Raw genomic sequence first — 20,382 nt, 5'->3', positions numbered from 1 at the left:
TGACAGTGTCTGGTGGGTAGGGAAAGAGACGAGCACTCACAGGCCTTGCTGCTTGAACAGGATCCATGGGCCAGCAGCATTGATGGCACACGGGAACATGCTAGAAGTGAGGGTGCTCAGGCTGCACCCAGACCCAAAGGGTCAGCATCTGCATTGTAACAGGACCCTCAGGTGACTGGAATGCACACAAAGATCACAGCTTCAACACATTGCAGGTGGGATTAAAGTTGGTTCAGCTGTCTGGGGGGCATTTGAGAAAACGTGTCAGACTTGGGCCAGCATGTTGTCGTCTTCTGGGAATTTATCACAGAAAAGGTGTGAAGATAGGTGCGTACAGATGCTTACGATAGCTTTTTGTTGGTGGTGTTCTTACCTAGAGAAACCGGACACACCTTAAGTGTTCGTTATTATATGGCGTATCCATGCAGTGGGTTACCATGGAGCCGATGAAAGCGAGAGGAAGAGGGTATTGTGAATTTAATTTAATTTTAAACATGCCACTAAGTTTGAGATAAACTGATAGAAACTTCAGATTCATTCAGTATTGGATATGGTAGGGACCTTAAAGATAAATTTGTAATTATAAAAGATTAGGAAATTAAAGCCCAGAGAACCGAAAGGGCTTTTCTTTGGTCACACCAATGAGTAGCTATTGGCAGAGCAGAACCAGGGAGACTGTCCTGCACTTTTGGCATAGCGGGATATGCACACAGAGCTCTCTGCAGCAGGGTTTGATAAATACTGTGGCCGCCTGTATTTATCAGTAAGATTTTATGGGAACACAGCCACACCTATCCATTTACATTCCATCTTTGTCAGGTCGCTCTGTAATGGCATAGTCACTGCGACAGAGGCTGTGTGACCTGTAAGCCTAAAATGTTTACTGTCTAGTACTTTAAAGAAAAGTTTGCTGACCCCTGGTCTGGACGGTTAGTTGAAGTTGCCACCAAGCATTAATGTACTTTGAAAGACTCGATAACGTCATGCAAATTGTGTGAAATGGGCTTAGAGTATAGTAGATATTAGAGGGACCATGGCAAACAGGAGAATCCTAAAGGCCTTATCTAAAGCTGTTCACATGAAAACAGACAAAAGAGACATCCTGACCACATGACATGCCTTTGAATTGGTGTCACTTTATGATTCCATGAACAAGAGTTAGCTAGAAATGTAATTTTGGAATGTGTCTGTAGAAGGAGCTACTGAAGCCATGAGTGGACACTAAGAAAGAGATAATACAAGAACTGGACACAGGGCAGGCATCTGGGAAGTGACTTTTGTTGGAGCTCAGAGACAGATGAACTGATAAAGGGCAGAGACCAGAAAGCGGGGACTGGGAGGCTGGTTCTTATTTGCTGCCTGAGTTTCGAAGATTTTGATGTTCAGCACTTGATTTGATAGGAGCCATATCCCGTCACCAGGGGTTAATATGCACAATGCAATAGTAAAGAGATGTTTGAGGTTGAAGATATAATATTGTATATATTTTGTTTTTAAATTCAGATGACGGAGCAGCTGCATCTCCTGACACTGGGGACATGTCTCCTGAAGGGCCACAACCCCCTATAACCCTCTTGCAGCAGTTACTGGCATCAGCCACCCAGCCATCTCCAGTAAAGGCTATATTTGATAAACAGGAACTGGAGGTACAATTGTGCAAGGTTGATGGCTTTTAACCCAATTTATTCAAATAGAAACATTTTTTCTAGATTTGTATTTTCTTAAGAATATATTCTGAATTTTGAATGTTACACCACAATAATTCTTAAGGCTAGTTAGACTTTAACCACACTTATGCATGATGCATAAACGTTATAATACTAGAAGGGGCTGAAGTTTAACCTTCTTTTGACTTTGTGTAAATTGTTTGAAAAAACTAACAAAGGTTTAACATGTGCTAAACGCTCACATTCATGAAGTGAATAGTGTTCTTTTCAGGAAATGTTCTTGAGGGAGCCTCCTTAGATCTAGGACTGTCACAGGTGCTCACTTGTTTTCTTCATTCGGAAGCCCTTTTTGAGCATGCTCTGATGTGCTTGTTATATTGCCTTTGGGAGCCTTGCTAAGCTGGTGCACGTGGGGTGCTGAGTTGTGCTGCACCTTGGGCTGCAGAGGGTGCTTGACCAGGCCTAACAGTGATGCGGATTTTCATAGTTTGCAACACGGAGGGTTTTAAAAAGTCCTTCTTGTTACATGATGCATTAAAAAACCTGCATAAAAAAATTAAAAAACTGAACAGCCTTTGGTGCTCAGTTCGGCGGGAAGAAAATACCTTAGTGGAACTCCTCAGAGACCAAAACTCTGAGCGGAATATAGGGATCTGGGTGAGTCCACAGCTGTCTTGAGGCCATAGGGGGCTGTGGGGGGTTGCAGAGGTGGGCTTACCTGCAGTGTGAGTGCCCCAGAAGATGGCAGTGGTGCAGAGGGTGAGTGGCAGTGCCCTCTCTGAGAGTTAGTAACATCAGTGAACTGGCCTGAACTCAGAGTACTTACTCGTTAGGTCTGAAAACCTTGAATTGAGAGTTTGATTTAGGGTGGCCACAAGGGTGGCAATGGCTTCAGAAAGTTTCTCTGAGGACCTGGAGCAATTTGAGTGTGTCGGGCAGGCCATACCCAGATCCGGGGTAGGATGATGCTGAGGGTTAAGGTGATCGATGAAGAAGGATGCGGTGTTGTCTTTGGTAAGGGTCTGCCATTGTTTTGTCTCCATGGATTCTGAGGAAAATTCATCCATCATTCTTATCATTGTTCTTCTGTATGCAGTGGTTTGTTTTTGTTTTTAACTCCGGCTCCTTTTAATGTTATCTTTTTTTAGTTTCTGCAGTTTGACTAAGAATTGCCTGTGTGTGTGTCTGTGGATTTTCCCTTGTCCTGCTTGGGGTTTGCGTAAGTTGCTTGCATGTACGGGCTGATTTTTCTTCACCAGGTTTAGAAACTTTTTCATTGTTATACTGTTTCCTGTCCTGCTCTCTTCCCCACCCTCCCTACCCCGGACTCCATTATACAGCTGTTTGAGTATTATTGAGGTTGTGTTTATTATTTTGAAAATCCCTTTTCTCTTTGTTAATCAGTTTAGTTGATTTGTATTGATTTGTTTTCAAGGTCAGGATCCTTTGCTTTGTTTAGAGCTAAGAAATTTTTTTTTTCAGATTTTATATTTTTCAGATCTCATATTTCTATTTGGTTCATTTTTAGAGTTTTCTATCTGGACAGTTCCCATCTCTTCGCCTGTTGTATCTTTTACTATAAGTTTTAAACCATACTTCCAGTAACCAGTTCCACCACATGTCTGTCAGTTTGTTGTACTGTGGTGGCTTGTGAGTTGTTGTGATACTAGAAGCTTTGCCACTGGTATCTCGAATACCAGCAGGGTCACCCTTGGTGGACAGGAGATTCCAGGCAGACTAGGAAGAAGGACCTGGCAGTCTACTTCTGAAAAAGTTGGCCGGTGAAAACCTTATGAAGAGCAGCAGAACATTGTCTGATACAGCGCTGGAAGATGAGCCCCTCAGGTTGGAAGGCACTCAAAAGGCGACTGGAGAAGAGCTGCCTCCTCAAAGCAGAGTCGACCTTAATGTCGTGGATGGAGTCAGGCTTTTGGGACCTTCATATTGCTGATGTGGCACGACCCAAAATGAGAAAAACAGCTGCAAACATCCATTAATAACAGGAACGTGAAATGGATGAAGGGTGAATCTGAATTTAGAAAAATTGGAAATTGTCAAAAATGAGACATAATTCATAAAGATTGATATCCTAGGAATTACTGCACTGAAATGGACTGGTATTGGCCCTTTTGAATCAGGCAAACATATGGTCTGCTATGCCCGGAATAACAAATTGAAGAGGAATGGCGTCCCGTTCATCATCAAAAAGAACCTTTTAAGGTCTGTCCTGAAATACAGTGAGGTCAGTGATAGAATAATATTCCTACACCTTTAAGGAAGACCAGTTAATACAACATTTTTCAAATTTATGTACCAACTACTAAGATAAAAGATAAAGAAATTGAAGATTTTTACCAACTTCTGCAGTCTGAAATTGATCAAACATGTAATCAAGATGCATTGATAATTATTAGCAGTTGGAATGTGGAAGTCGGAAACAAAGAGGAAGGATTCGTACTTGAAAAATATGACCTTGGTGATAAAAACAATGCTGGCAATCACATGACATGATTTTGCAAGACCAATGACTTCATTGCAAATACCTTTTTTCAGCAACATAAACAGTGGCTATACACATGGATCTCGCCAGATGGAATACACAGCAATGAAGTCTACTATATCTGTGGAAAGAGAGGATGGAAAAACTCAACATCATCAATCAGAACAAGGCCAGGGACTGACTGCGGATCACACCATCAGTTGCTCATATTCAGGTTGAAGTTGAACATTAGAGCAAGTCCACGAGAGCCAGAGTATGACCGCGAGCATATCCCTCCTGAATTCAGAGACCATCTCAAGAATAGATCTGATGCATTTGAACACCAATGACTGAAGACAGATGAGTTGTGGAATGGCATCAAGGACTTCATACATGAAGAAAGCAAGAGGTCATTAAAAAGACAGGAAAGGAAGAAAAGACCAAAATGGATGTAAGAAGAGACTCTAAAAGTTGCTTTTGAACGTCAAGTAGCTAAAGTGAAAGGAAGAAATGATGGAGTAAAAGAGCTGAGTGGAAGATTTCAAACGGCAGCTTGAGAAGCAAGGTATTGTAATCAAATGTGCAGAAACTTGGGGCAGAAGGCCGGAAGGGAAGAACACACCCTGCATTCCTCAGGCTGAAGGAACTGGACAGAAGATTCAGGCCTGGGGTTGCTGTGCCGAAGGGTTCTGTGGGGGAATAACAGACGAAGCGGGGAGCGTGAGAAGAAGATGGAAGGAGCACAGACAGCCACCGTACCAAAAGGAACTGGTCAACGTTCAGCCACTTCAGGAGGTGGCGTATGATCAAGAACCCAAGTTAGTGAAGGAAGAGGCCTGAGCTTCACGGGGGCGTTGGCAAAAACAAGACTCCAGGAATTGACGGAAGACCGTTTGAAATGTTTCAGCAAACGGATGCAGCGCTGGAAGTGTTCACTCATCTACGTCAGGAAATTTGGAAGACATCCATCTGGCCAACCCACTGGAAGAGATCTGGGTTTGTACCCATTCCAAAATAAAGTGATCGAACAGAGTGTGGAAATTATCTAACAATATTGTTAATATCACACACAAGTAAAATTTTGCTGTAGATCATTCAAAAGCTGCTGCAGCGGTATATCTACAGGGAGCTGCCAGAAGTTCAAGCTGGATTCGGAGGAGGACGTGGAACCAGGGATGTCATTGCTGATGTCAGATGGACCCTGGCTGAAAGCAGAGAATACCAGAAAAATGTTTACCTGTGCTTTATTGACCGTGAAAGTTGTTTGACTGTGTGCATCATAACAAATTATGGATAACGTTGTGAAGAATGGGAATTCCAGAACACTTAATTGTGCTCGTGTAGAACCTATACTTAGACCACGAGGCGCTCATTTGAACAAAACGAGGGGATAAAGTCAAGAAAGGTGTGCATTTAGGGTTGTATCCTTTCACCATACTTACTCAACCTGTATGCTGAGCAAATAATCTGAGAAGCTGGACTGTATGAAGATGAACGAGGTGTCAGGATTGGAGGAAAACTCATTAACAACCTGCGTTATGCAGATGACACAACCTTGCTTGCTGAAAGTGAAGAGCACTTGAAGCACTTACTGATGAAGTTCAAAGACCACAGCCTTCAGTATGGACTACACTTCAACATAAAGAAAACAAAAGTCCTCACAACTGGACCAATAAGCAATAAGGAGAAAAGATTGAAGTTGTCAAGGATTTCATTTTACTTGATCCACAGTCAGTGCCCATGGAAGCAGCAGTCAAGAAATCAAAAGACACATTGCATTTGGCAAATCTGCAAAAGACCTCTTTAAAGTGTTAAAAAAAAAAAAAGATGTCACTTAAGGACTAAGGTGTGCCTGACCCAAGCCATGGTGTTTTCAGTTACCTCATATGCACGTGAAAGCTGGACCATGAATAAGGAAGGCCAAAGCATTGATGCCTTTCCGTTTCGGTGTTTGTGGTGAATGTTGACTATACTGTGGACTGCCAGAAGAAGGAACAAATCTGTCTTGGAGGAAGTGCAGCCAGAATGCTCACTGTTTGTCTCACATACTTTGGACATTTTGTAGGCGGAACCAGTACCTGGTTAGTGAAAAAGAGGAAGGCCCTCAAAGAGATGTATTGACGCAGTGGCTGCAACAACGGGCTCAAGTATAGCAAGTGTCGTGAGGATGGTGCAGGCCTGGGCAGTGTTTCGTTCTGTTGCGCGTAGGGTGGCTACCAGTCGGAACAGACTGGATAGCACCGAACAACAATGTCAATAACCAGCTGCCCTTGAGGTGACTGACTCCTGGTGACCCTGTGTATGTCAAAGTAGAACTGAGCACCATAGGGTCTTCTTTCTTTCGATTAATTAATTTTAATTGAAAATGAATTGTTTTATTGTTGAAGGTATACACGGCAAAACATACACTAATTCAACAATTTGTGTACAATTCGGTGACATCGATTACATTCTTCAAGTTGCACAACCGTTCTTGCCCTCCTTTTCCAAACTGTCCTCCCTCGTTAACCCGTAGGGTTTTCAGTGGCTGATTTTTAGGAGGAGGTCTTCAGGCCCTGCTTCCAGTGCGGTTCTAGGTGGATTCAAACCTCGAGCCTTTGGTTACAACTGAGTGTGTTAATCATTTGCACCATCCAAGAAAAGAAACCCGTTGCCTCCCGACAGCTTACGAGTCATGGCAATTCTGTAGGATGTTAGGGCTGCCCCCATGGTCTCCAGGGAGCAGCCGGGGCTGCTGGATTCGAACTGCTGACCATCTGATTAACAGCCATAGTTCTTAACCACCGCAATACCAGGGCTCCCATGGCTACGTTAAATCTCCTGTGGGCTAATTCCAACTTCTAGGTCACCTGCTACTCTACTATTATTCAGAATTTTCTTGTGTTCATTATAGTAAATTATTCATTGGTTCTTCTTCACATATCTAATGATTTTTATTGTATTGTGGACCTTTTGGATATTACATTGTATTGGCTCTGGTTTCTGTCAGCTTCCTTTGAAGAATACTGAGTTTATTCTAGCAGGTGGTTATATATTTGGCAGAGCTCTTGGATCCCGGGAACCTTGGTTTTAGGCTTTCTTTTTGTTTTGCCCTTAATCCTGGTTTTTGGCCCCAAATTCTAAACATGACTTTTCTGGGGTTTTCATGGGTACCTTCACATCTCTTCCCCCAACTTGGTGAGACTTGAACTTCAGACAGTGTTCCCCCAGCCCTGGGCAGGTGTAAAAACCTGCCTAGTCTTCCAGCAGGTCCTTTACGCTGGGTTCTTCAAAGTCTCGTGCACACATGGTTTTACAATCAGCCAGGGACTCCGGGGTGGCTTTTTGCCCTGTCGTCTGTCTCTCTAAGATCCTCTTCCTCACTCTCTGATGGCTGTGGCAGGCCTGGGCCCTGCCCCTGGCTGCAGTCCACTGGCACTGCTGTTTTCTGCCGCTTCATGGTTGGGCCGGGCCTGCTTACTTCCCTTGTGCCAAGGCATCTGCCCATTCCAACTTCTGTTGCTTTTGGCTGTACTGTAGTGTTTACAAACTGTTTTGTTTTGTGTTTTAAATATTTTGTCTGGAGTTTGTAATTATTATGGTTAGTCTGATACATCCCAGCTCCCTGATACCAGAACACCTAGTTGAGTCTCGCTTTGAATGGTAAGATTTTAAGGTGACCTGTCACTTCAGAGTTCACAGCAAAACCCTGGGCTTTCGCCCATCCTGGGCACTGGAAGGCTCTAAGGTACCCTTTGTTTCTTCCTCACTGTTTCCTCACAGTCCAGTTTTAAAAAATAGTCAGTTATCCCCAACTGCAGATATGGTGATGCACTTGGGTGTGTTATTCATTGCAATTAATTTCTCACCTTGTATACTTTTCTTTATTTTTTTATGTAATAATTAATGCCCAGATTGGTTACTGAGGGTTGTTTGGTGGCACGTGAGTGAGTCCTGTGTTGTTTCTGGCCTGTCTTAGAGAGGGAGGAAGCAGATAACCTGTGGTCAGTGTTGCAGGGCCTCCTGCACAGCTGGGGGTCTGGGCATGGTTGCTGGCATGCTGGGCCTGCTTACCCACTCCCTGCTCAGAGCCTCTTTCGGCCTCAGAGCTAAGGTGTTAACAGTGGGCTGGTTTACCAAGTTCTCTGTCTGCTGAAGCTGTCAGACAGGTTACTTGACGGCCAGATCTTACCTCTGCATTAAACTCTGAAGCTTGTCTTTTCCTACATGTTTTATCAATTGATTTAAAAGTATGTATGTAAGTATGGGTTTTCTGCTCTTCTCTACTGTAGTTCATAGTAGAAAGTCACGGTATGCATTTAATAAAGTTCACCCATGGCCCTTAACGCCCCCAGGCCGCTGCTCTGGCCGTGTGCCAGTGTTTAGCTGTGGAGTCCACGCATCCATCAAGTCCCACATGTGAGGACTGCAGCTCCAGTGAGGCCACGACACCCGTCACAGCGCAGCATGCACGCCCCAGCAGAGTGAGGAAGCGCAAGCAGTCGCCCGTCCCAGCTCTCCCCATCATCGTTCAGCTCATGGAAATGGGGTTTCCTAGAAGAAACATTGAGTTTGCACTGAAATCGTTCACTGGAGCTTCTGGAACTGCTTCTGGGTTGCCTGGTATCGGACCTTCCTTATTGGTGTTACATTTAATGGGCTGACTGTTGTTTACTTCTACATTCACACTTAAATAGTAATAAAAGAACACCTGCCAGCTGTGCTCACCCTTACTGCATCCAGTAAGTGCCTGTGTGTGTTTACTCAAAGGTGTCGAGGCCTTGGTTGGGTGGCTGCTGGACCACTCTGATGTCCAGATCACCGATCTCTCGGATGCAGACACAGTGTCTGACGAGTACTCAGATGAGGAGATGGTGGAGGATGTCGACGATGCGGCGTATCCCATGGTCAGTGTCTGTGTTATTGTCCTCCGTCTTCGCTTTTGCTCTGCGTGCTGTGTGTGTGAATTTTCTCTGACCCTTGAAAGAACTAACCATATCTACTGGGGACTGTTCTGCCATTCTAGCTACTGTCTTTCTGGCCGCAGAACAAATAGCTCTTTGTTTCACTTTTGAAGTGATTATGTCTTAAGTGCATTTTGCTTTAAAAAAGACCCTGGTTCAAACAACTAATGATTTTGGATGGCCATTAGAAGATAATTTATTAAAAAATTGTGTTTGTTGACACATTAATTTCTGAGTAAGGTGTTTTTGAGTAAATTGTTTCATAGGATTGTGTTGGAAATGCTTTGGTAATTTTCTATACTTGTTATTTTAGAAATTCATTTCTGCATTCTGTGTTACTACTATTAATCTTTTCTTAGTGAAAAATTTTATAATAAGAATATATAATATTTGATATCTTTAATATTAATAGATTTCATAAACTTTTTAAGTGGGTTTATCAAGTTTATCATTTTTGAAATGTATCTTTTGTAGTCTGTTGGTGCTGTTGTAACAGAGAGCCAGACTTACAAAAAAAGAGCTGATTTCTTAAGTAACGATGATTACGCTGTGTATGTGAGAGAAAATATTCAGGTGAGTAAATCGTGTTAAGCTGCAGCCTGAGCATTTGTTCGTTTGGCAAACATTTGAGCATCTACCGTGTGCTCATAGTGAACAAAGGCCCCTGTCCTCATGGAACCTACTACAATCTAATGGTGGAAGGCAGATAATAAATGTAACAAGTAAATTGTTATCATATATTAGTGGGTGATGTGTACAAGGGAAATGAGAACGACCAGGGTGGAGTAAAAGGGTCAGTGGGAGAGGTGGGATGGGCATGCTTAGAATCAGGTGGCTGTTGAAAAGGTGCAGAGACTGGGCTGGTGCAGACAGCTGGACAAGCACGCAGCTTGCTGGGGAAAATCAGAGGCCTGGCAAAGGGCCTGTTTGTGTGCTTAGCACCTGGCAAGAGGCCTGTGTGACCAGAGAAGACTTATCATCGCACCTTCAAGGAGCCTAGAGCTTTAGAGCACAAGTGTGGCTTGTCCATAGTGGACATGGCACACAGGAGCTCGTTTTTTGATTGCCTCATTTTGACACCTTTGTATCCGTTCTTGCTTGTTTCTCTTCTGTCATTCTCAACTGCCAACTAATTTTTTAAATCTAGGTATGCTTTTTGTAGTCCTGTGTCTTAGTCGGAAACCCTGGTGGTATAGTGGTTAAGAGCTACAGCTGCTAACCAAAAGGTCGGCAGTTTGAATCCGCCAGGCGCTGCTTGGAAACTACGGGGTGGTTCTGCTCTGTCCTATAGAGTCACTATGAGTCGGAATCGACTCGACGGCCGTGGGTTTTGGGTTTGATTTGTGTCTTTGTCATCTAGTGCTGCTGTAACAAATACCACAAGCAGATGGCTTTAACAAGGAGAAGTTTATTCTCTCACAGTCTAGTAGGTTACAAGTTCATATTCAGGGTGTCAGCTCCAAGGGAAGGCTTTTTCTCTGTTGGCTCTGGAGGAAGGTCCTTGTCCTCAATCTTCTCCTGGCCAAGTAGCTTTTCAGGCTCAGGGACCCGGTGTCCAAAGGACGTGCTCTGCTCCTGGTACTGCTTTCTTGGTCATACAAGGTCCCCCACTCTCTGCTTGCTTCCCTTTTATCTCTTGAGAGATAAGAGGTGGTGCAGACCACACCCCAGGGACTCTCCCTTTACCTTGGATCAGGGAGGTGACCTGAGTAAGGGTGGTGTTAAAATCCCACCCTAATCCTTTTAACATGAAATTACAGTCACAAAATGGAGGACACCCACGGAATACTGGGAATCATGGCCTAACCAAGTTGATACACACATTTTTGGGGGTACATAATTTATGACATCCTGTATCCATCTCAAATCCTTTCTTTTTTCAGTTTTTTGTTATTTCAGAGAAAGTCTCAGACATTGTCTCATTTCGCCTGTAAATGTCAGTGTGTATCTCTAATAAAGGGTTTTATTTTAGCATAATGATATTACTGTTTCCGAACATTACCCAACAAAGTAATTATTAATTCCTGAATAGTCACCTCAGAAATCCGGTATTAATTCCTTAATAACCACCTCAGAAATCCGGTATTAATTCCTTAATAGCCACCTCAGAAATCTGAGCAGGCCCACGAGAGCCAAAATGTGACCTTGAGTATATCCCACCTGAATTTAGAGACCATCTGAAGAATAGATTTGATGCATTGAACACTAGTGACCGAAGACCAGATGAGTTGTGGAATGACGTCAAGGACATCATCCATGAAGAAAGCAAGAGGCCACTGAAAAGACAGGAATGAAAGAAAAGACCAAGATGGATGTCAGAGGAGACTCTGAAACTTGCTCTTGAATATCAAGCAGCTAAAACACAGGTTGTGAAAGAACTGAAGAGAAGATTTGAAAGGGCCTCTCCAGAAGACAAAGTAAAGTATTACAATGACACATGCAAAGAGCTGGAGATGGAAAACCAAAAGGGAAGAACACGCTCAGCATTTCTCAAGCTGAAAGAAGTGAAGAAAAAATTCAAGCCTCGAGTTGCAATAGTGAAGGATTCCATGGGGAAAATATTAAATGACATAGGAAGCATCAAAAGAAGATGGAAGGAATACAGACAGTCATTATACCAAAAAGAATTCGTCGATATTCAACCATTTCAAGAGGTGGCATATGATCAGGAACCGATGGTACTGAAGGAAGAAGTCCAAGCTGCTCTGAAGGCAATGGCGAAAAACAAGGCTGCATGTGTTTATGGAATATCAATTGAGATGTTTCAACAAACAGATGCAGCGCTGTAGGTGCTCAGTCACCTATGCCAAGAAATATGGAAGACAGCTTCCTGGCCAACTGACTGGAAGAGATCCATATTTATGCCTATTGCCAAGAAAGGTGATCCAACCAAATGTGGAAATTATAGAACAATATCATTAATATCACACGCAAGCAAAATTTTGCTGAAGATCTTTCAAAAACGGCTGCAGCAGTATATCGACAGGGAACTGCCAGAAATTCAGGCCAGTTTTAGAAGAGGACATGGAACCAGGGATATCACTGGTGATGTCCGATGGATCCTGGCTGAAAGCAGAGAATACCAGAAGGATGTTTACCTGTGTTTTATTGCCTGTACAAAGGCATTTGACTGTGTGGATCATAACAAACTGTGGATAACACTGCAAAGAATGGGAATTCCAGAACACTTAATTGTGCTCATGAGGAACCTTTACATAGATCAAGAGGCAGTGTTTGGACAGAACAAGGGAATACTCAGTGGTTTAAAGTCAAGAAAGGTGTGCATCAGGGTCGTATCCTTTCATCATACCTATTCAATCTGTATTCTGAACAAATAATCCAAGAAGTTGGACCATATGAAGAAGAACAGGGCATCAGGATTGGAGGAAAACTCATTAACAACCCGTGTTATGCAGATGACACAACCTTGCTGCTGAAAGTGAAGAGGACTTGAAGCACTTACTAATGAAGATCGAAACACTTACTAATGAAGATCAAAGACCACAGCCCTCAGTATGGATTACAGCTCAACATAAAGAAAACAAAAATCCTCACAACTGGACAAATGAGCAACATCATGATAAGTGGAGAAAAGATTGAAGTTGTCAGGGATTTCATTTTTCTTGGATCCACAATCAACAGCCATGGAAGCAGCAGTCAAGAAATCAAAAGATGCATTGCATTGGATAAATCTGCTGCAAAGGACCTCTTCAAAGTGTTGATAAGCAATGATGTCACCTTGAAGACTAAGGTGCGCCTGACCCAAGCCATTGTATTTTCAATCGCATCATATGCATGTGAAGGCTGGACAATGAATAAGGAAGACCGAAGAAGAGTTGATGCCTTTCAATTGTGGTGTTGGCGAAGAATATTGAATATACCATGGACTGCCAAAAGAACAAACAAATCTGTTTTGGAGGAAGTGCAACCAGAATGCTCCTTAGAAGCAAGGATGGCGAGACTGCATTTTACATACTTTGGACATGTTGTCAGGAGGGATCAGTCCCTGGAGAAGAACATCATGCTTGGTAAAGTACAGGGTCAGTGGAAAAGGGGAAGACCCTGAACGAGGTGGATTGATACAGTGACTGCAACAATGAGCTCAAGGATAACAAGGATGTAAGGATGGCTCAGGACCGGGCAGTGGTCATTAATTCTGGTTATCCTTTGTAATACAGTTTGTACAGGAAAGGCAGAATAAAATTTTTTTTCCTCTTTATCAATTTTCAGAGTGAGGAATTATTGCCCTACTCACACAAATGACTAGGAAGCTTTGTTTTATTGAGTAACATTATAGATACTAACTTTTAAGCATTTGGTGCATTTTAGCTATTGCAGTCCTTATTCCTTTTGATCAAATTGTCATTTAGAGTGAACCCATTAATAATTGATAGCTCCCTTCCTTTATGTCATAAGTTGATAGGGATTTATCTTGTGTATTTCCTACCCCAGGCATAGAGCCAGCCATCTCTCTAGTGACCTATGGCTGCATTTAGTATAAAATGGTATTAGAGCCCTTCTGGTGCTAGAGGAAATCCTTTCTGAAGAATAATACAGTGTTACTTACAATCATTCATTTTATCTATGTAAACAAGACTGGATTTTTTGTTTAATTTTTACTGTAGGTGGGAATGATGGTTAGATGTTGTCGAACGTATGAAGAAGTGTGTGAAGGTGATGTGGGCAAAGTTATCAAACTGGATAGAGATGGATTACATGACCTCAATGTGCAGTGTGATTGGCAGCAGAAAGGAGGCACTTACTGGGTTAGGTATATTCACGTTGAACTTATAGGTGAGTACATTCTTTAGTAAGTTCTTTTGCCTTTTCTTAATTAGAGACACACTTCCCAGAATTGAGTGCTAATTGTAGTGCGTTTATCGTTTAAATCTCTAGGCTATCCACCACCAAGTTCTCCTTCTCACATCAAGATTGGTGATAAAGTACGGGTCAAAACTTCAGTTACTACACCAAAATACAAGTGGGGATCTGTAACTCATCAAAGCGTGGGGGTTGTGAAAGGTAATATTAGCTAGGCAAAAAAATTCCAAGTGGTAGCTTTTCATTAACTAATGTAAATTGAAAAGGTTTTATATATAAGGGTAAGAAAAAAATGTGTGAAGAAAACCTTATGATGGTGTTTTGTTTTGCTTGTCAGTGTCCTGTAGACAGAGGCCACATGTTGTTGACGAAAGTCAAGTTTATTACCTCATTGCAGTGCGGGAGGACACATACCCTGGGAAATTTGGGCATCCCCATTAGAAGGTGTGAGAAAAGACTAACTCGGCTTGTGTTAGGTGACTTTGGGGAGAGTTCAAGGAAGGGGGGCAGTCTGTCACTGGGTATCTTAATAAATCTTATCTAGAAGGCAGAAAGAATGAAGTGAGGCTAATGTTACGATTGGAAAGAAGCAGAGATAATTCAGATTAGCCAGGATAGCTCTGAGTTTTGGACTGTAATTGAACTTGATCAGACACGTTTAAGGGGAGTGGTCTTGTTTTTATCCTAATCTATTACAGTCACGGGAGTGCCCTTGTCTGATGTTGGTGCTCTGTAAATTGTTTGGCTCGAGGGCCTGTCTTTACAATGCAGAGACATGGCTGAGTATTGGGTAAAGCTCCCTCTGTCAGGGACTGCTTCTCTCATTCTCATGCTGTGTAAACATTTGGAACTGGACTTAAGAAATAGAAGTGTGGAGAAACTGAACTGTTGTTTCAGGAGCTAGAGATTACAAAATTGTTCTCAGGTTGTATTTAATGAGATAAAATTATTGAGAGTCTAAACATATAGCACACTTTATAAGGTGCATTATGTCCGCTTTAACAATTACATGAGAAATAATTAAATATGCATATGTTTTTTCTTTAAACTATTTTGATGTCATAAAGAGATCCTTTTTTCAGCCTGGTAGAAAGTTCTATTTCCAACAGCTTAGATTAGAGAATGACCACAATAGTGGTGCTTCCTTGGGGCGGGGGTGGGGGGGGGAGTTTTAGTGTTTTTTGGCTTACATAAGAGCAAATGGCTTATTTAATATTTTACTGTATTTAACATTTTCTTTGCTTAAGAGATTTTTAGAATCTTTACATTAAAACAGACAAATTTTCAAAATGAATTATTGGGTTTAGCAGTTAAGGTTTTGAGTAGCAGATTGGTCTTACCAAAGGCCAAGAGAAGTCTTAATGTAATTATTAATGTGGTTTTATTCCTTAAGATACCAAAAGTAACTAAATGGAGGTTTTTGACTTGGTATAACTACAAAATCAGAACTTTTTATTGTGAAAAATTTCAAACATATACAAAAGTAGAGAAAAAAGTGTAATGAACCTCTGTGTGTCCACCACCCAGCTTCATAAATTGGCAGCTCATGGCTCAAACTGTTTCGTTTGTAACCCCCTCTCTTGATTATTTTGAAGATAAGCCCTGGCATCATATTTCATCTCTAAGTGTCTTAGTACATATGTTTAAAAGAAAAGTACTCTTTGTAAAACCTAATTAACTGTAATGTAATATTACCTGGCTAGGTTTAGCTGTAATTTAAAGTTTTTACTGGCAGTGAACAATATTTTAAGCAATTTTTGTTCTGTTGTAGCTTTCAGTGCCAATGGAAAAGATGTCATTGTTGACTTTCCCCAGCAGTCCCACTGGACAGGGTTGTTATCAGAAATGGAGTTGGTGCCTAGTATTCATCCTGGAGTAACGTAAGTTTTGACATTAAGATTGCTAGATTTGTCTTGGGAGAGCTGGTTTTCTTTGAATTAAATAAATAACCTCGTTTTTTTCTTACCAACTCAATGGATATTTTAAAAAATAGGTGTGACGGATGTCAAATGTTTCCCATCAATGGATCTAGATTCAAATGCAGAAACTGTGATGACTTTGATTTTTGTGAAACGTGTTTCAAGACCAAAAAACACAACATCAGACATACATTTGGCAGAATAAATGAACCAGGTATAGTAGTATGATTATGTTCTCTCTCCCGTCAAATATTGTTAATAAGATAATTTGTAGATACAGATCTGTTGTATTTTGCTATACAGTTACGTACCTGTTCCATAAGGTTAATATTACTCCAGCAGCAAAACCATACAAAGCCATTCAAAGAAAAGAAAGCTGTAAGATGAGTACCCTTTATGAATATAGATGTAAAAATCCTCAACAAGATACTAGCAAACCAAATCTAGGAACACATTAAAGGATTATGCACAATAAGCAAGTGGGATTTACCCCAGGAATGCCCAAATATTAACCAGTGTATTAAACTGTACTGATAAAGGACAAAAAATGCAAGACCACTTCAATAGAGGGAGAAAAAGCATTTGACAAAATCCAGGACCCTTTCATGATAAAACCACTCAACAAACTAGGAAAAGAAAGCAACTTCTTCACCCCGACAAAGAGTGTCTATGAAAAACCCCCAACTAACATTATATTTAATAGTGAAAGACTGAATGTTTTCCCTCTAAGCCCAAGCATAAGACAAAAAAAAGTCCACTTTTTCACTGGTTCTGTTCGACATTGTGCAGAAGTTTCTGGCCATAATAGTATATCAAAATAAAGAATTAAAAGGTATCCAAATTAGAAAGCAAGAAGTACAGAGAGATTTATTTGAAGATGACATGATCTTGTATGTAGGAAATCCTAAGAATTCTACTAAAAACTATTAGAACAGTTTCAGCAAGGTGGCAGGATACTCGATAACTATACAAAAAAAAAAAAAAAATTGTATTTCTATACACTAGCAATAAAAAATTCCAAAAATAAAATGAACTAAACAATTCCATTCATAATAGCATCAAAATAATACTGAAGAGTAACTAACAAAAGTGTAAAACTTATACCCTAGAAAGTACATTATTGAAAGAAATTTGAGATGACCTAAATAAATGGAAAAACAGCTCATTTTCATGAATTGGAAGATTTAATGTTAAGATGGCCACAATTCCCAAATTCATCTACAGTTTCAATATAATGCCTATCAAAATCACAGCTGCCTTAAAAAAACAGTTACAAGCTGATGCAAAAATTCACTTGGAAATGGTGGAGAACCAGTATAGTTGAAACAGTCTTGAAAAAGCCTAATAATATTGGAAGACTCACACTTCTTGACTTCAGAATTTACCACCAAGCTGCAGTAACCAAGACTGTAGTGTACTGGCATAAGGATAAACATACAAATCAGTAGTAGAATTCAGATTCCAGAAATAAACCCTTATAATTATCGTCGTCAGTTGAGCTTCGGCAGGATGCCAAGATGATGAAATGTGTAAAGAATAGTCTTCAGCACATGGCGATGCAGCAGCTGGCTGTCCGCACGCAGCAGAAGGCTTGTGGGCCCTGCCTCGCGTCACACACAGTCTGCGTGATTTCTGTCGATCTGTTTTCAAGTTCGATTGTTTCTTCTGTCAGATCAGGTCTGTCGTTGAGTCCCTTTAGTGATTTTTTTTTTAACTTTAGTTATTGTACTTTTTAATTCCAGGATTTCTGTTTGGTTCCCTTTTATAATTTCTGTCTTTTTTGTTACATTCTTGATTTTGTGAAGCATCTTTTACATGATTTCCTTTAATTCTTTAGACATGGTTTCCTTTAGTTCTTTGTACATAGTTATTATAACTAATTTAAAGTCTTCGTCTACTAAGTCCAAAATCTGGGTCCCCTCAGGGATATTTTCTTTTGACTGCTTTTTATGTAAATATAACATACTTTCCTCTTTCTTTGCATGCCTTGTAAAAAAAAAAAAATTTTTTTTTTGAAAGCTGAACATTTCAGGTCGTAACGGTATTTCTGGTATCAGATTCCTTTCTCTGCCAGAGTTTATAGTTGTTGCTGGTGTGTGTGTATTACTTTTTTTTTTGTTGTTGTTGTTGCTTATTTGTTCAGTGACTATCTTCAACTCTGATCCTTTTTATTCTGTATTTTCTGCAGTGTATGACTAGAGAGTTCTCTGCTATCTTCTTTTTCAAAGTTTTTGTTTTTAAGCCTAACTTTTTAGGACTTGGAAACCCTGGTGGCATAGTGGTTAAGAGCTCAGCTGCTAACCAGATGTCAGCAGTTCGAATCCACCAGGTCCTTTTTGGAAACCCTATGTGGCAGTTCTACTGTGTCGTATAGGTTTGCTATGAGTCAGAATTGACTCGATGGCGACGGGTTTGGTTTTGGTTTTTTAGGGCTTACTCTTGGGTCCATATATGTCTTAGTTATTTAGTGCTGCTATAAAAGAAATACCACAAGTGGATGGCTTTAACAAATAGAAATTTATTCTCTCACAGGTTAGGAGGCCAGAAGTCCAAATTCAGGGTACCATCTCCAGGGGAACCTTTCTTTCTTTGTCACCTCTGGGGAAAGGCCCTTGTCATCAGTCTTTGCCAGGTCTAGGAACTTCCCAGCACAGGAACCCCAGGTCCAAAGGATGCACTCTGCTCCTAGGTCTTCTTGCTTGGGGTAATGAAGTCCCTGCCCTCTTTGCTAGCTTTTCTCTTTTATATCTCAAAAGAGATTGACTGAAGATACAATCCTGTAGATTGCATCTTGCCTCATTAATACCATAGAGGTTGGGATTTACAGCACATAGGATAATTACGTCATTTCACAAAATGAAGGACAACCACACAATACTGTGAATCATGGCCTAGCCAACTTGACACATACTTTTTGGGGACACAGTTCAATCCATAACAATATAGGTTGGTGGTCTACCAACAATTGATCCTAAGAGTGATTTAAATGTTTTTTGCCTGTATGCCTTCAAACTTCAGGCAGTTTAGAAGATAAACTTAGCTTTTACCTCCTGCTTGCACAGGTCCTCAGAGATAGCCAGAGGTGTATGACTGGGCCTATCTCCTTTCTCATTTATCTTTTAAATCCACAAAAATAAGTCAGAGGTTCTCAAGTTTTCTAAGGTCATCTCCTCCTCAAAGATTTCCCTTAAATTCCCAGGCAGGCTGTTGTTTGCTGTGACTGAAATTACAACTTCAGTCAACTGGATGTGGCCCGCATTGCTGTTGGTAGGGGTTATTCTTGGGTCAATATTTGTCTTAGTTATCTACTGCTACTAGAACAGAAATACCATAGGTGGATGGCTTTAACAAACAGAAATTTATCCTCACAGATGAGGAGGCTAAAAGTCCAAATTCAGGGTGCCAGCTCCAGGGGAAGGCTTTCTCTCTCCGTTGGCTCTGAGGGAAAGGTTCTTGTCATCAGTATTCACACTAGGAGCTTCTTAGCGCTCGAGCATAACAACGATTGTGAGAATGGAGCAGAATGTGGCAGTGTTTTCTTCTGTTGTACACAGGGTTGCTTTGAGTCAGAACTGACTCAGTGACACCTAACAGCAACAGTGCAGATCGTTCAGTACCATTGGTTATGTTTTCTACAATGTGTCAACATTCTCATTAATTCCATTCTGGTGGTTCCATTTCCAGTAAAATATTATCCCTGTCCCTTTGCTTTCTCATCTTTACTTTAGGGTAATATTGACCATTTGGTCACATACATTTAAAGAAGCACTGTATTCACGGGTGATAATCTTTGTTTTATGAGCCAATCTCTTATTTAGCTAAAAGGTGAGCTCAAGCAATACTCTTGGATCAAAGTTTAAAGACTATCTCAGGGCGATAAACCTCAAGGAGTCCTGTAGTCTCAACTGGTCCAGTAAGTTTGGACCTTTTCAGAATATGAGTTCCACATTTTTCTCCCATTCTATCAGGATCCACCTGATTTGTCCCTGATCAGAACAATGGATAGTGGTAGCTGGGCACCATCTAATCTTATGGTCTCAAGGTAGATAAGGTTGTGGTTCGTGTAGACTTGTGGTCCTGTAGACTAGTTTCTTCTCTGAGTCTTTGGTATCCTTTTTTCTCTTTTACTGTGGACCAGTAGAGACAAATAGTTGTATCTTAGAAGCTCTTTGCAAGTTTCTCAGACCCCAGACACTACTCACCAGAGTAGGATATAGAGCATCGAGTCTATGAACTATGTTATGACAATTGGCCGAGTTACCCCATGACACTGTGGTCCTGAGCCTTCAAACACCATAAGCCAGTCTCATGAGATGTTTGGTTAAGTCTAAGAAGTACCCATAACTGTGCCCCCTGTGTGCTTTAATGTATATACGGATATAAATGCATGCACACACATACATGTGTATACATATAGATACATTTGTATATGCACACGTATACGTAGTTACACACACGTATGCCTACATACATATGTAACCACATATATTTTTTGGTTGTTGTTGCAAAATTGTTTATGTCATAGCATTTATTAAAAACCTATTCTTATAGAA

General features: G+C 41.0%; 1 protein-coding gene across 5 annotated transcripts in view; it reads left to right on the top strand.

Annotated features, from left to right (window-relative positions):
• HERC2 (HECT and RLD domain containing E3 ubiquitin protein ligase 2) overlaps positions 1–20,382 on the top strand; it is a 316,687-nt gene that overhangs the window by 180,767 nt on the left and 115,538 nt on the right. For all 5 annotated transcript variants that reach the window (XM_049906042.1, XM_049906045.1, XM_049906044.1 and 2 more), the window contains exons 46-53: positions 1,504–1,646; positions 8,481–8,748; positions 8,896–9,032; positions 9,564–9,662; positions 13,715–13,883; positions 13,986–14,111; positions 15,682–15,790; positions 15,904–16,043. In XM_049906042.1, the coding sequence (XP_049761999.1) occupies positions 1,504–1,646; positions 8,481–8,748; positions 8,896–9,032; positions 9,564–9,662; positions 13,715–13,883; positions 13,986–14,111; positions 15,682–15,790; positions 15,904–16,043 (1,191 nt within the window). The remainder of the gene's footprint in view (positions 1–1,503; positions 1,647–8,480; positions 8,749–8,895; positions 9,033–9,563; positions 9,663–13,714; positions 13,884–13,985; positions 14,112–15,681; positions 15,791–15,903; positions 16,044–20,382) is intronic.

Source organism: Elephas maximus, chromosome 13 (genome assembly GCF_024166365.1).
Source record: "Elephas maximus indicus isolate mEleMax1 chromosome 13, mEleMax1 primary haplotype, whole genome shotgun sequence".
NCBI lineage: Eukaryota > Metazoa > Chordata > Mammalia > Proboscidea > Elephantidae > Elephas > Elephas maximus.
This window is presented reverse-complemented; position numbering and strand designations above follow the sequence as displayed.